Source organism: Symphalangus syndactylus, chromosome 11 (genome assembly GCF_028878055.3).
Source record: "Symphalangus syndactylus isolate Jambi chromosome 11, NHGRI_mSymSyn1-v2.1_pri, whole genome shotgun sequence".
NCBI lineage: Eukaryota > Metazoa > Chordata > Mammalia > Primates > Hylobatidae > Symphalangus > Symphalangus syndactylus.
In genome coordinates, this window is record NC_072433.2 from 25,720,615 (window position 1) to 25,736,602 (window position 15,988).

Consider the following 15,988-nt stretch of genomic DNA (forward strand, 5'->3'; position numbering starts at 1 on the left):
AGTGCTGATTGGTGTATTTACAATCCCTTAGCTAGACATAAAGGTTCTCAAAGTCCCCACCAGATTAACTAGATACAGAGCGTTGATTGGTGCATTCACAAACCCTGAGCTAGACACAGGGTGCTGATTGGTGTGTTTACAAACCTTGAGCTAGATACAGAGCGCTGATTGGTGTATTTACAATCCCTTAGCCAGACAAAAAGATTCTCCAAGTCCCCACCAGACTCAGGAGCCCAGCTGGCTTCACCCACTGGATCCCGCAGCAGGCCAAAGATGGAGCTGCCTTCCAGTCCCACGCTGTGTGCCCGCACTCCTCAGCCCTTGGGCAGTCGATGGGACTGGGTGACGAGGGGCAGGGGGCAGCGCTCGTCGGGGAGGCTCGCGCTGCGCAGGAGCCCATGGCGGCGGGGAGGCTCAGGCATGGCGGGCTGCAGGTCCTGAGCCCTGCCCCGCGGGGAGGCAGCTAAGGACCGGTGAGAAGTCCAGCACAGTAGCTGCTGGCCCAGGTGCTAAGCCCCTCACTGTCGGGGGCCGGTGGGGCCGGCTGGCCGCTCTGAGTGCAGGGCCTGCCGAGCCCCCGCCCACCCGGAACTCACGCTGGCTCGCAAGCGCCGCGCGCAGCCCGGGTTCCCGCCTGCGCCTCTCCCTCCACACCTACCCGCAAGCTGAGGGAGCCGGTTCCAGCCTTGCCAGCCCAGAAAGGGGCTCCCACAGTGTAGCGGCGGGCTGAAGGGCTCCTCAAGTGTGGCCAGAGTGGGTGCCACGGCCGAGAAGGTGTGGAGAGCGAGCGAGGGCTGTGAGGGCTACCAGCACGCTGTCACTTCTCATTTTTGTGTCTGTGTATTAATATATATATAGAAAAAAATATTCGGCCGGGCGCAGTGGCTCACGCCTGTAATCCCAGCATTTTGGGAGGCCAAGGCGGGCGGATCACGACGTCAGGAGATCGAGACCATCCTGCCTAACACGGTGAAACCCGGTTTCTACTAAAAATACAAAAAATTAGCCGGGCGTGGTGGCAGGCGCCTGTAGTCCCAGCTACTCAGGGGGCTGAGGCAGGAGAATGGCATGAACCTGGGAGGCGGAGCTTGCAGTGAGCCAAGATGGAGCCACTGCACTCCAGCCTGGGCGACACAGCGAGATTTTGTCTCAAAAAAAAAAAAAAGACCACGTCTCTAAAAAAGAAATAAGGCCGGACATGGTGGCTCATGCCTGTAATCCTAGCACTTTGGGAGAGCTAGGTGGGCAGATCGCTTGAGCTCAGAAGTTCAAGACCAGTCTGGGCAACATGGTAAAACCCTGTCTCTAAAAAAAAAAAATGCAAATATACAAAAACTAGCTGGGCATGGTGTTGCATGCCTCCCAGCTACATAGGGAGCTGAGGCAGGAGGATCACTTTTACCTGGGAGGTCGAGGCTACAGTGAGCTGAGATGGTGCCACTGCACTCCAGTGAGACACTGTCTCAAAAAAATTTTTTTAATAAAATAGAAAATAACAATTTGCCATGCATGGTGGCACTGCACCTATAGTCTCAGCTACTTGGGAGGTGGAGGAAGGAGGATCACTAGAGCTCAGAAGTTCAAGGCTGCAGCAAGCTATGATCACCCCACTGCAACTCCAGCCTGGGTGACAGATACTCTGTCTCTTGGAGAAGGAAAAAAGCTAAAATAATGATCCCCAACAAAAATTGTTCTTAAATTTCATTTTCGGGGCTGGGCACAGTGGCTCACGCCTGTAATCCCAGCACTTTGGGAGGTCGAGGCAGGCGGATCACCTGAGGTCAGGAGTTCAAGACCAGCCTGGCCAACATGGTGAAACCCCATTTCTACTGAAAATACAAAAATTAGCTGGGCATGGTGGCGGGCACCTGTAATCCCAGCTACTCGGGAGGCTGAGGCAGGAAAATGGCTTGAACCCGGGAGGTGGAGGTTGCAGTGAGCCGAGACTGCACCACTGTACTCCAGCCTGGGCGACAAGACCTAAACTCCGTCTCAAAACTGAAATGAGTGAAATGAAATGAAATGATGGAAAGAAAGAAAAGAAAGAGAAAGAGAGAGACAGAAAGAAAAGAAAGAGAGAAAGAGAAAGAAGGAAGGAAAGAAAGAAAGAGAGAGAGAGAGAGGCCGGGCGCGGTGGCTCACGCTTGTAATCCCAGCACTTTGGGAGGCCGAGGCGGGCGGATCACGAGGTCAGGAGATCAAGACCATGGTGAAACCCCGTCTCTACTAAAAATACAAAAAATTAGCCGGGCATGGTGGCCGGCGCCTGTAGTCCCAGCTACTCGGAGAGGCTGAGGCAGGAGAATGGCCTGAACCCAGGAGGCGGAGCTTGCAGTGAGCTGAGATTGTGCCACTGCACTCCAGCCTGGGCGACAGAGCGAGACTCCGTCTCAAAAAAAAAAAAAGACGGCCGGGCGCGGTGGCTCAAGCCTGTAATCCCAGCACTTTGGGAGGCTGAGGCGGGCGGATCACGAGGTCAGGAGATCGAGACCATCCTGGCTAACACAGTGAAACCCCATCTCTACTAAAAATACAAAAAAAAATTAGCCGGACGTGTTGGCGGGCGCCTGTAGTCCCAGCTACTCGGGAGGCTGAGGCAGGAGAATGGCATGAACCCGGGAGGCGGAGCTTGCAGTGAGCCGAGATCGCGCCATTGCACTCCCGCCTGGGAGACAGAGCAAGACTCCGTCTCAAAAAAAAAAAAAAAAAAAAAAAAAAAGACAGAGAGAGAGAAAGAAAGAAAAAAAAATGAAATACCTATAGAGAATCTTTCTCTGTCCATCAAACCAGACAGACCGAATTAACTCTTCTGAGTCGCAGCTTAGAATGTTTGACCTGCCTAAGAACTGGGCACAAGCTGGCAGCTAACCCCCACGTGGGCCTGGGTAGGACGTGAGATCAGGAAGATCCCTGGGCCCCTACTAGTTCCCTGCCTGGCCTCCTCCCCCGCTCGTCTGGGGGTCTACGGAGCCAGCGCTGGGGGTGGAAGGGCGAGCAGTCCTCGACGCTGCAGCGGCGGTTCCGGCCCATGGGGGCGCTCTCCTACTTGGGGGCGGAAAAGCCGTGGCGCCCCCTTGTGTGGCGCGTCGGTCGCAGAGTTGCGTGACTTCAACCCCCTCTTCGCGAGGCTGGGTCGTCATGGTCCGGACCCCATTGTCGGCCTCTGCCCGTCGCCTACTCCTCCCAGGCTCCCGCGGCCGACCCCCGCGCAACATGCAGCCCACGGGCCGCGAGGGTTCCCGCGCGCTCAGCCGGCGGCATCTGCGGTGTCTGCTGCTCCTGCTACTGCTGCTGCTGCTGCGGCAGCCCGTAACCCGCGCGGAGACTACGCCGGGCGCCCCCAGAGCCCTCTCCACGCTGGGCTCCCCCAGCCTCTTCACCACGCCGGGCGTCCCCAGCGCCCTCTCTATGCCAGGCCTCACTACGCCAGGCACCCCCAAAACCCTGGACCTTCGGGGTCGCGCGCAGGCCCTGATGCGGAATTTCCCGCTCGTGGACGGGTATGTAGGTGCAGCGTTTGTGCAATGCGGGGTGAGCACACCCTTGGGCAGGAGAGGAGGTTCTGAGCATGCAGGGCTATCAAGGAGGCTCCCTCACACCACCCCTGGATGCCCTCTCTCCATCACCCATGGGTGCCCTTCCCCGCATTACTCCATTCCTGGTGGAACATAACTCCCTCCCTCCAACCCGATCTCAGGAGGTCTCTATATGGTCTGTGTGAGGAGGTGCCTGGTGGGGTGAAGGAGGGTAGACCCAAGCACCTAATATATCCTGACTGATCTGGAGGCCATGTTTCCATCTGACCTTCACGCCCCCAGCCACAATGACCTGCCCCAGGTCCTGAGACAGCGTTACAAGAATGTGCTTCAGGATGTTAACCTGCGAAATTTCAGCCACGGACAGACCAGCCTGGATAGGCTTAGAGACGGCCTCGTGGGTGCCCAGGTACCACAGGGACACAGGGTGCCACAGCATGGCTGCTGGGGGATGTTGGGGTCACAGAAACCTGAGTCGGCCAGCCTCTGGGTGACTAAATACAATGGGGCATGCAGTGTGCCATCATGTGACTTCTAAGGAGAGTGGGGCCTTGGAGGCCAAGACAGGCTAGCTGCATGTATGCCCAAGTTCTGTGGAAACACGCAGAAAATGACCAGAAAATCCCTAGTGAGTGTGGGGACTGCTGTAACCACAGAGGACATAGTGGATTGGCCTTGGGGCATTCACATAGCCATGGACTAACAGCAGGTTTTTGCTTGTTTGTTCGTTTGCGTTTTTGAGACAGTGTCTCCTTCTGTCTCCCAGGCTGGAGTAAAGTGGCACGATCTCAGTTCACTGCAACCTCCGCTTCCCGGGTTCAAGCAATTCTCCCTGCCTCAGCCTCCTGAGTAGCTGGGATTACAGGCACTCACCACCACACCCTGCTAATTTTTGTAGTTTTAGTAGAGACAGGGTTTTACCATGCTGGCCAGGGTGGTCTCGAACTCCTGACCTCACGTGATCCACCCTCCTCGGCCTCCCACAATGTGGGGATTACAGGCATGAGCCACTTGGCCTGGCCGTAACAGTAATTTATGATGTGTCGTGAGTCCATCATTTGACTGCTGGCAGCAAACAGTCATCAAGGAACCAGGCCGGTGGTTCACATCTGTAATGCCAACACTTTGGGAGGCTGGGGCAGGAGGATCGTTTGAGCCTGAGGGGTCAAGGCTGCAGTGAGCCGTGATCACACCACTGCACTCTAGCCTGGGTGACAGAGCAAGACCCTGTCTCAAATTTTAAAATAAAAATAAAAAATCATTTTTAAAAAAAGTCATCAATTGGGCCGGGCGCGGTGGCTCACGCTTGTAATCCCAGCACTTTGGGAGGCCGAGGCGGGCGGATCACGAGGTCAGGAGATCGAGACCACGGTGAAACCCCGTCTCTACTAAAAATACAAAAAATTAGCCGGGCGTGGTGGCGGGCGCCTGTAGTCCCAGCTACTCGGAGAGGCTGAGGCAGGAGAATGGCGTGAACCCGGGAGGCGGAGCTTGCAGTGAGCCGAGATTGCGCCACTGCACTCCAGCCTGGGCGACAGAGTGAGACTCCGTCTCAAAAAAAAAAAAAAAAAAAAAAAAAAGTCATCAAGGTACCATGGGGGGCCACTGACCCAAATGGGTGTTATGGGGTCTGAGGCAGGAGTGGCAGGCCTAGGGGGTTGAAGACCACCCTGGCCTCATTCTGCACCCCTTGACCTACCCTCAGTTCTGGTCAGCCTCCGTCTCATGCCAGTCCCAGGACCTGACTGCTGTGCGCTTCGCCCTGGAGCAGATTGACCTCATTCGCCGCATGTGTGACTCCTACTCTGAACTCGAGCTTGTGACCTCAGCTGAAGGTGGGCCAGCAGATGAGAGGTAGTCAGAATGTCACTCTGGAGGTCCTGTTCCTGGGATCTAACCACTTGACTCTCTACCTCCTTCTAGGTCTGAACAGCTCTCAAAAGCTGGCCTGCCTCATTGGCGTGGAGGGTGGTCACTCACTGGACAGCAGCCTCTCTGTGCTGCGCAGTTTCTATATGCTGGGAGTGCGCTACCTGACACTCACCTTCACCTGCAATACACCATGGTGAGCATAGCACCTGGCCAGGATGCTAGATGGCATGGTGTGGAAACTGCCCCATTCCTGGCATGGGTGTGACCAAGCCGTTGAGGATGAAGGGGTCCGCAGAGGGAGGCTGGACACCCAGCGGGTCCCTCACAATCCCAGAAAGCAGCTGCTTCTGCACCTGTTCTGGAAGCGGGATGGATGGATAGAGCCAGGGCCCCCAGGCTGTGATGGCCCAAGGTGTGATCACCCCCAGGCTGTGATGGCCCAAGGTGTGATCAGCTAAATTGCCCTTCCCTGGCTGTCATGCAGGGCAGAGAGTTCCACCAAGTTCAGGCACCACATGTACACCAACATCAGCGGATTGACAAGCTTTGGTGAGGTGAGGACTCCTGTTTTGTACCCCAACCCACCTGCTCCCTACGGATATGTGTGTACACCTTTGCACCCCAACACCCTCCCCCACAAAAAAACCTAATTGTTTCTGCAGAAAGTAGTAGAGGAGTTGAACCGCCTGGGCATGATGATAGATTTGTCCTATGCATCGGACACCTTGATGAGAAGGGTTCTGGAAGTGTCTCAGGCTCCTGTGATCTTCTCCCACTCAGCTGCCAGAGCTGTGTGTGACAATTTGTTGAATGTTCCCGATGACATCCTGCAGCTTCTGGTGAGTGGCCATCTCAGCTCTCAAACCCAGGGCTAGGCATGTGTTATCCAAAGGTTCTTGACCCTGAGCACAAAGCCACCAGCCTGGGTTTCACACACCCTTGGACCAAAGGCTGGTTAATCCTCCTCCATCCCTGAAACTCAAGGCCAAGTCATTTCCACCCAGGGAGCCACAAACCCAGAGAGGTGAAGCCTCTTCCAACCCCTGAAGCCAGGACGGAGCACAGTCCTACCAGGGCCCCCACAGCACAGGAGGCATGCTCTCAGGCCAGAAGGGCTGAGACGAGTGTCCCTTTATCCCTCTAGAAGAAGAATGGTGGCATCGTGATGGTGACACTGTCCATGGGGGTGCTGCAGTGCAACCTGCTTGCTAACGTGTCCACTGTGGCAGGTGAGTCCCACCTCAGCTTTGTGCAGTGCTGGCTTGGGCTGTGGCTGCCAGGGCCCTCAGGACAACTCTAGCAGTCTAGTGCACCTGTTGGGCAATGGGCAGACCTCCCAACGACCCAGAGGCAGCAGAGAGAGACAGCTCTTCAGTGCCACCCAGATCTGGAGCCACAGAGTCGGTGCTGATGTGTTTGATGCTTCCTGGTTTTGCTCCCAATCCTTGAACTTCTCTCATTCCCCACATCTCTGGGCAGGACAGGCTCAGCCCGCACCTCTCAGCCGCGGGCTGAGGACAGGCTCAGCCGCATCTCTCAAGGAACCCAGAGGCAGGGTGGCTCCTGGGCAGGAAAAGGCCCAAAGGGTGGCTCCAAGGTCCACTCTAGGTCCAGTGACCAGCCTGTAGCCACTTCAGGACTCATGACTGGCCATGAGCTAGCTCTGTGGAGCCAACTGCCACAGCCTGGAGTGCTGGGGACAGGGCTGGTGCCAGGGTCTAACTCCAGCCTAGTGCTGCCCACCCTCACCTCCACCCTAGATCACTTTGACCACATCAGGGCAGTCATTGGATCTGAGTTCATCGGGATTGGTGGAAATTATGACGGGACTGGCCGGTGAGTGCTTCCCTGAGGTTTCTCTTAGGCTGGGGTGCAGCAGGGAGTCCTTTAGTCTTCATTCCCATCCTGACGTCCTCCCATCCAGGCCTCAGCCACAGGCTCTGGTCTCCTAGCCCACCTGACACTCCCCACTCTCAGGGCCTGTTTCCTAATTTCTCCCTGTCCCTTCAGTGGCCCAGTGGCCCCACTCCAAGTTATCATACTTGCTAAATACTCCCCTCCCCAGGCAGGGCTCATCTGTCCAAGATATGCTCCACTCCCAGCCTAGCAGACCTGCTGTGGGCTGACCATCTGTTCAGCAGGTGAAGGTTACAGAAGCCCAGTCCTCCAGGAGCCTCCAAGGTTGCATTCACTAGCCTGAAGAACTTGGCCTTCAGTTTCCCCTGTGTGACTAGGGCTGGTGGACAGCGGGCCCTAACCCAGGATCAGGGCTAAGGTCCCACAGCTGGCTGGTGGGTGGCCACACAGGTTCCCTCAGGGGCTGGAGGACGTGTCCACATACCCAGTCCTGATAGAGGAGTTGCTGAGTCGTAGCTGGAGTGAGGAAGAGCTTCAAGGTGTCCTTCGTGGAAACCTGCTGCGGGTCTTCAGACAAGTGGAAAAGGTAAGCTGGGCTGGTGGACAGGATGGTTCAGTGGTTTGAGAAGGGGAAGGGATTGCCGTGGGAGCCTCTGACTGCGGACTTCCTACCCCAGGTGAGAGAGGAGAGCAGGGCGCAGAGCCCCGTGGAGGCTGAGTTTCCATATGAGCAACTGAGCACATCCTGCCACTCCCACCTCGTGCCTCGGAATGGACACCAGGCTACACATCTGGAGGTGACCAAGCAGCCAACCAATCGGGTCCCCTGGAGGTCCTCAAATGCCTCCCCATACCTTGTTCCAGGCCTTGTGGCTGCTGCCACCTTCCCAACCTTCACCCAGTGGCTCTGCTGACACGATCGGTCCCCGCAGAGGTCACTGTGGCAAAGCCTCACAAAGCCAAGCCCCCCCTCCTAGTTCATTCACAAGCATATGCTGAGAATAAACATTTTACACATGGAGCCAGGTGCACGTGTCTTTCCTTCTTTTTTTTTTTTTTTTTTTTTTTTTGAGACGGAGTCTTGCTCTGTCACCCAGGCTGGAGTGCAGTGGCGTGATCTCGGCTCACTGCAAGCTCCGCCTCCCGGGTTCACGCCATTCTCCTGCCTCAGCCTCTCCGAGTAGCTGGGACTACAGGCACCCGCCACCACGCCCGGCTAATTTTTTGTATTTTTGGTAGAGACGGGGTTTCACCGTGGTCTCGATCTCCTGACCTCGTGATCCGCCCGCCTTGGCCTCCCAAAGTGCTGGGATTACAAGCGTGAGCCACCGCGCCCGGCCGTCTTTCCTTCTACCTAGCAGGAGTGGGGGCAGGTGGGTTCTTGGTCAGTGAGGAGTCTTGTGGTCTAGCCACAGCTGCTCAAGGTGGGTGGTTCCCACTCACCTCCAGCTTTGGCTATCTCAGGAAGGCCAGAGGCATCTTATGAAATTCTTAAGCTAAAAGCTTGAGCCCACAGAAGTACACAAAAACGTTCAGTTTCAGTCCCTTCGTGGAGTGTGACAGTGGGGTGCTTCCCAGTTTCTCTCCGAAAGGTTAAATTTTTTTTTTTTAGAAGCTGATACTATTTATAGAGTAAATAATAACTCAGCTGGGTACAGTGGCTCACGCCTGTAATCCCAGAACTTTGGGAGGGCGAGGCAGGCAGATCACGAGATCAGGAGATCGAGACCATTCTGGCTAACATGGTGAAACCCCGTCTCTACTAAAAATACGAAAAATTAGCCAGGCATGGTGACACGTGCCTGTAGTCCCAGCTACTCGGGAGGCTGAGGCAGGAGAATCGCTTGAACTCAGGAGGTAGAGGTTGCAGTGAGCACAGCTCGCGCCACTGCACTCCAGCCTGGGCGAAAGAGCGAGACTTCGTTCTCCTCCGTCCCCCCAGAAAAGAATAACTTGTTTGGAATTATCTGGAGAGTACCTTTGTAAAAGATTTCTCAGATTAGGTCCTCTGATTTTTTTAAAAAACTAATTTTTAAATGGGGGGGTGCAGAACCACCAAATCTTAAAAAAAAAATTGAAAAGAAATAAAAGGAGGCCGGGCTCGGTGTCTCACGCCTGTAATCCCAGCACTTTGGGAGGCCGAGGTGGGCAGATCACGAGGTCAGGAGATCGAGACCATCCTGGCTAACACGGTGAAACCCCATCTATACTAAATATACAAAAAAAAATTAGCCGGGCGTGGTGGTGGGCGCCTGTAGTCCCAGCTACTCGGGAGGCTGAGGCGGGAGAATGGCGTGAACTCAGGAAGCGGAGCTTGCAGTGAGCCGAGATTGCGCCACTACACTCCAGCCTGGGAGACAGCGAGACTCCATCTCAAAATAAATAAATAAATAAATAAATAAATAAATAAATAAATAAAAGGAAACTCATTGGGTCTGTATGGTTCACTCGAGTGGCCTCTGTCTTTGGCTACTTTCCTCTCCAGTTGAGCCAGAGCCAGATCTAAGTTCCTTCCATGGGAACTTGGAATTGGGAGAAAGAATGACTCCACTGCCACCTGTGTTACAAACAAGGGTCTATATATGTTTGGGTCTGTTCCATTTATTTGGACTATTTGTTTATCATATCAATACCACACTGTCTTAATTATGGCAACTTTAAAATAAGTTTTGAGGCCGGGCACAGTGGCTCATGCCTGTAATCCCAGCACTTTGGGAGGCCAAGGCAGGTGGATCGCTTCAGGTCAGGAGTTTGAGACCAGCCTGGCCAGCTCAGGAGGTTGAGACGAGAGAATTGCTTGAACCTAGGAGGAGGAGGTTTCAGTGAACCGAGATCACACCACTGTACTCCAGCCTGGGCAACAGAGTGAAACTGTGTCTCATAAAATATAAAATAAGTGGCCAGGTGCAGTGGCTCACACTTGTAATCCCAGCACTTTGGGAGGCTGAGGCGGGTGGATCACGAGGTCAGGAGATTGAGACCATCCTGACTAACACGGTGAAACCATGTCTCTACTAAAAACACAAAAAATTAGCCCAGTGTGGTGGTGAGCGCCTGTAGTCCCAGCTATTCAGGAGGCTGAGGCAGGAGAATTTCCTGAACCTGGGAGGCGGAGCTTGCGGTGAGCCGAGATCGTGCCACTGCATTCAAGCCTGGGCGACAGAGTGAGACTCCGTCTCAAAAATAAATAAAATAAAATAAATAGTTTTGAATTGGGTGCAGAGTGGCTCATGCCTGAAATCCCAGCACTTTGGGAGGCTGAGGCAGGAGGATTGCTTGAACCCAGCATTTCAAGACCAACCTGAGCAATTTAGTGAGACCTCATCTCTGGAAAAAAAAAAAAAAATTTTAATTAGCCAAGTGTGGTGGCCCGTGCCTTTGGTCCCAGCTACTTGGGAGGCTGAGTGGGAGAATCACTTGAGCCTGGGAAGCAGAAGTTGTAGTGAGCTGAGATCACGCTGCTACACTCCAGCCTGGGCAACAAAGTGAGACTCTGTCTCAAAAAAAAAAAGCAAAGAAAACTTTCATATCGTCCGGGTGCGGTGGCTCACGCTTGTAATCCCAGCACTTTGGGAGGCCGAGGCGGGGGGATCACGAGGTCAGGAGATCGAGACCACAGTGAAACCTTGTCTCTACTAAGAATACAAAAAATTAGCCGGGCGTAGTGGCGGGCGCCTGTAGTGCCAGCTACTCGGAGAGGCTGAGGCAGGAGAATGGCGTGGACCCGGGAGGCGGAGCTTGCAGTGAGCCGAGATCGCGCCACTGCACTCCAACCTGGGTGACAGAGCGAGACTTCGTCTCAAAAAAAAATAAAAAAGAAATCTTTCATATCTGATACTGTACTTAGCAGTATCAGTTTATCCTCATTATTTCAGCAATTTGTTTTTATTGAAGTGTAATTCATATGCCATAAAATTAACCATTTTATTTATTTATTTTTTTTTTTTAATTTTTTTTTTTTGAGACGGAGTCTGGCTCTGTCACCCAGGCTGGAGTGCAGTGGCGCGATCTCAGCTCGCTGCAAACTCCGCCTCCCGGGTTCACACCATTCTCCTGCTTCAGCCTCCTGAGTATCTGGGACTACAGACGCCTGCCACCAAGCCCGGCTAATTTTTTGTATTTTTAGTAGACACGGGGTTTCACCGTGTTAGTCAGTATGGTCTCAATCTCCTGACCTCGTGATCCACCCGCCTCGGCCTCCCAAAGTGCTGGGATTACAGGTGTGAGCCACTGCGCCCAGCTAAAATTAACCTTTTTAAAGTAAGCAACTCGGTGGCTTTAGTACATTCACAATGTTGTGCAGCCACCACTTCTATCTAGTTCCAAAACATTTTCATCTTAACAGGAAACCCTACACCCACCCTATACCCATGAAGCAGTTAACCCCCTTATGCATTTTTTTTTTTTTTGAGATGGAGTCTTGCTCTTGTCGCCCAGGCTGGAGTGCAATGGCCGGATCTCAGCTCACTGCAACCTCTGCCTCCCGAGTTCAAGTGATTCTCCTGCCTCAGTCTCCCAAGTAGCTGGGATTACAGGCGCGCACCACCACACCCAGCTAATTTTTGTATTTTTAGTAGAGATGGGGTTTTACCATGTTGACCAGGCTGGTCTCAAACTCCTGACCTCAGGTGATCCACCCCCTTGGCCTCCCAAAGTGCTGGGATTACAGGCATGAGCCACTCCGCCTGGCAGAGACCCTGTCTTTAAAAAAAAAAAAAAGAAAAAGAACAAGCAGAAATGTAAGACCCAGGCATGGTAGTGTTTGCCTGTAGTCCCAGGCACCCACCCTACACCCATTAAGCAGTTAACCACCATATGTTTTTTTCTGTTTTTTGAGACAGAGTTTTGCTCTTGTTGCCCAGGCTGGAGTACAGTGGCATGATCTCAGCTCACTGCAACCTCCGCCTCCCAGGTTTAAGCAATTCTTGTGCCTCAGCCTCCCAAGTAGCTGGGATTACAGACATGTGCCACCGCACCTGGCTAATTTTTCTTTTTCAGACAGCTAATTTTTCTTTTTCATTCCAGCTCTAATTCTTTTTCATTCCAGCTCTGTCTCCCAGGCTGGAATGCAGTGGCCCGATCTTGGCTCACTGCAGCCTCCGTCTCTTGGGTTCAAGAAGCCTGGGTTCAAGGTGCCTCAGCCTCCCAGATAGCTGGGACTATAGGCAAATGCCACCATGCCAGGCTAATTGTTTTATTTTTATTTATTTATTTATTTATTTATTTTTCTTATTATTATTTTGAGATGGAGTCTTGTTCTGTCGCCCAGGCTGGAGTGCAGTTGTCTAGGCAACTTGCACTGTTGCCCAGGCTGGAGTGCAGTGGTGCCATCTTAGCTCACTGCAACCTCCGCCTTCCGGGTTTAAGCTATTCTCCCACCTCGGCCTCCCAAGTAGCTGGAATTACAGGTGCTTGCCACCACACCCATCTAATTTTTGTATTTTTAGTAGAGATGGGGTTTCACCATGTTGACCAGGCTGGTCTCAAATTCCTTACCTTAGGTGATCTGCCTTTCTCGGCCTCCCAAAGTGCTAGGATTACAGGTGGGAGCCACCACACCCGGCTGAATTTTGAATTTTTGATCTAGATATTCTAACAATTTTCTTGATTTATGTTTTTTTTTTTTTTTTTTTTTTTTTTTTTTTTTTTTTTGAGACAGAGTCTCTCTCTGTCGCCCAGGCTGGAGTGCAGTGGCGCCATCTCCGCTCGCCGCAAGCTCTACCTTCTGGGTACAGGCCATTCTCCTGCCTCAGCCTCCCGAGTAGCTGGGACTACAGGTGCCTGCCACCACGACCAGTTAATTTTTTTATATGTTTAGTAGAGACGGGGTTTCACCGTGTTAGCCAGGACGGTCTCGATCTCCTGACCTCGTGATCCGCCCGCCTCAGCCTTCCAAAGTGCTGGGATTACAGGCGTGAGCCACCGCGCCTAGCCTATGTTTTTTTTTTTTAATGTCTATGCTCCTCAAATGTCTTTTGAGTTTAGCCTGTGAGGTTATTCTTCCTGTGACGGCTGTGATATTGGAGAAGATGTGTACTGGCCTCGGAGTTCCCCATCGTCCCCTCTGTGTTTGTCAGTTGGGCTGTAGTGGCCTATCTCCCTGGCACAACACCCCATACTACCCCTGAGGCTGCAGGGTGTGCAGTGCCAGGGTGGGAGCTATAAAGAAACTTTGCAGAGCAAAGAGGTAGATTAAGAGGGCGCCTGTTCATTCTCTATTTGAAAAATGTGTTGGGACCGGGAGCAGTGGCTCACGACTGTAGTCCTAGCACTTTAGCAGAGGCCAAGGTGGGAGGATCGCTGAGCCTGGGAGTTTGAGACCAGCCTGTGCAGCATAGTGAGACCCTGTCTCTATGAGAAATGAATAAATAAAATTAGCTGAGCATGGTGGCATCTTAGCTACTTGAGAAGCTGAGGGGAGAGGATCATTTGAGGAGTCTGAGGCTGCAGTGATTGCACCACTGCACTCCAGCCTGAAGTGACAGAGCAAGACCCTCTCTCTAAATTAAAACAAAGAAACACCTCTAAGATCTTAAAAAAAAATGTGTTGGGGCCAGCCAGGTTTTGAGGATACCAGAGTGACAAGACTGACAGGGTCCCGCCCTTGCAAAGTCCACAGTATAGATAGAATCTTAATCAGTGATTTCCACCAACCCATTTCTGCCTGCAATGGGAACTATGAAGGGAAAGGCTCAGGGCAGCCCAGCCCAGGTGAGGGGTGGGGTGGGGAAGCAGGGCATGTGTCTGAGAAATCTAGGGGGAGGTGGTGCTCCCCCCCAAGACCTCCTGGATCAAGAGGTTTTTTGTTTGTTTGTTTTTGAGATGGAGTCTTTCTCTGTTGCCCAGGCTGGAGTGCAATGGCACTATCTCGGCTCACTACAACCTCTGCCTCCGTCGTTCAAGTGATTCTCCTGCCTCAGCCTCCCGAGTAGCTGGGATTACAGGCACCTGCCACCACACCCGGCTAATTTTTGTATTTTTATTAGAGAAGGGGTTTCACCATGCTGGCCAGGCTGGTCTCGAACTCCCAGCCTCAGGCAATCCACCCGTCTTGGCCTCCCAAAGTGCTGGGATTACAGGCGTGAGCCACCAGGCCGGCCTTGGAGGGTTTTTGTTTGTTTGCGTGTTTGAGACAGTGTTTCGCTCCTGCTGGAGTGCAATGGCGCCATCTTGGTTCACTGAAACCTCTGCCTCCGGGTTCAAGTGATTCTCCTGCCTCAGCCTCCCAACTAGCTGGGATTACAGGCACCTGCCACCACGCCCAGCTAATTTTTTTGTATTTTTAGTAGGGACGGGGTTTCACCATTTGTCTATGCTGGTCTCAAACTCCTGACCTCAGGTGATCCTCCCGCCTCAGCCTCCCAAAGCGTTGGGATTACCGGCGTGAGCCACCGCGCCCGGCCTGGATCAGGAGTTTAATAAGTGAGGGTAGGGACAGAGGCTAGGTAGATGTCCCCCAGAGTGAACAGTGGGTGATGCCCAGAAACTATAGGTCTCAGATGAGAGAGATTTGAAGGGCTGAGGCTGCGAGGTGGGTGGCGAGGGATGCGCCTGCAGAGGTCGGGGTCTGGCCGCATTGGGCAGGACCTTATGGGCCGGGAGCTAGTAGGATTTTCCTTCAGAAGAGGCGGCTCTACGTGAGCAGGGGCGAGGGCAGGGAGTCCAGTGGGAAGGCCGCTACTGTGGGCGGCCGAAGGTGGCGTGAGGGGCGGGGGGGGGGGTCAGGTCGCCGGGCCCGCCGCGGGGGCCCTGGGGGAGGGGTCAGAGGGTGGTAAGCTCGGGGGTCGTCTTGCGGGGCCCAGCAGCTCTGATTCCGTACCCCCCACCCCAAGGGCTGGAGGCTGGCAGTAGGCGTAGTCAGAGGACGCCACCCGAGCCACGCGAGGGAGAAGAGTGGAGATAGACAAGTAAGATGGGCTCTGGGGTTTTCTGATAGAGAAAAAACTAGTAAAGCCAGCTAGATAAGTAATCTGAAGCAGTGGAGAAGAAAGTGAAAGAAACGTTAAAAGCAAATAAGTAAACGGCTTGGATAGAGGAATACCCAGGAGGCGAGACAGACAAAGTTAAAATGAAGGGACTTGGCTAAAGCACCCAGTGCACTGTCCCAAAAAGGCAAGGGAGGCAAACGGGGCGAAGGAGGGTGGGTGTGGGTGTTCTTCCTGCCGAGGACGCAGCAGCTCCTAGGGAGGGACCGAGAATCCCCAGCTGCCTCCAACAGGAGAGGCTGCGGCTAGAGGGCCCAGGGCTGGGATGAGACCTTCGCGGGGGTGCGGTTCCCAGGGTCGCGGAGAAACGGGATGCAAACGCTGGAAATGGGAAAGAGGTATCCGGGGTTGGCGGGAGGCCCTGGGCAAGTGGCTTCTGCAGTCCTGGGCCGGTCCGGCCTAACCTGCCCCGTCCCTAAGTAACAGAGCGCTTCGTAAGCCCAGGGCGCAGAGCCAGGACACTCCGCGACCCATCTCACGAAGCCCTAAAATAACCCCGAGGTGGAAGTGTGTTTCCCCCATTTTACAAATATTGCATCTGGGGCTCAGAGAGGGCGGCCTCTCACCCAAGGTCACACAGGAATCGGGCCCGCCCCCAGGCCGTGGAGACACTAGGAGTGCTCCCGCCCAGGGGTCTTCCCGCCACCAGGGCCCCCGCTCTGGGAGGAGCCGGCCCGAGCCCCTCCCGCTCTCCGCCCCAGAGGGGCGGCCCGGGGGGCGGGCGGAGGAAGTGAGCGC

At 53.9% G+C, this 15,988-nt stretch overlaps 1 protein-coding gene across 2 annotated transcripts; it reads left to right on the top strand.

Annotated features, from left to right (window-relative positions):
• Nucleotides 1–3,076: 3,076 nt before the first annotated feature.
• On the top strand, nucleotides 3,077–8,286 carry DPEP3 (dipeptidase 3). 2 transcript variants are annotated; one of them, XM_055298407.2, is made up of 10 exons: nucleotides 3,077–3,500; nucleotides 3,819–3,945; nucleotides 5,242–5,371; nucleotides 5,460–5,601; nucleotides 5,893–5,962; nucleotides 6,071–6,247; nucleotides 6,556–6,637; nucleotides 7,169–7,244; nucleotides 7,716–7,851; nucleotides 7,943–8,286. In XM_055298407.2, the coding sequence occupies exons 1-10, from the start codon at nucleotides 3,139–3,141 to the stop codon at nucleotides 8,177–8,179; spliced, it is 1,539 nt and encodes a 512-aa protein (XP_055154382.1). In that variant the 5' UTR covers nucleotides 3,077–3,138; the 3' UTR covers nucleotides 8,180–8,286. The 2 variants fall into 2 exon arrangements, with proteins under 2 accessions (XP_055154382.1, XP_055154381.1); XM_055298406.2 differs by having other exon boundaries at nucleotides 3,078–3,500; nucleotides 6,553–6,637.
• Nucleotides 8,287–15,988: the final 7,702 nt, after the last annotated feature.

Bases quoted from the DNA above. Each gene is read 5' to 3' on its own strand.
- DPEP3 (XM_055298406.2), top strand. From the start codon at position 3,139: ATGGTCCGGACCCCATTGTCGGCCTCTGCCCGTCGCCTACTCCTCCCA. The intron at 3,946-5,241 runs GTACCACAGGGA...ACCTACCCTCAG, and splicing joins ACGGCCTCGTGGGTGCCCAG to TTCTGGTCAGCCTCCGTCTC. The intron at 6,248-6,552 runs GTGAGTGGCCAT...TTATCCCTCTAG, and splicing joins ATGACATCCTGCAGCTTCTG to AAGAAGAATGGTGGCATCGT.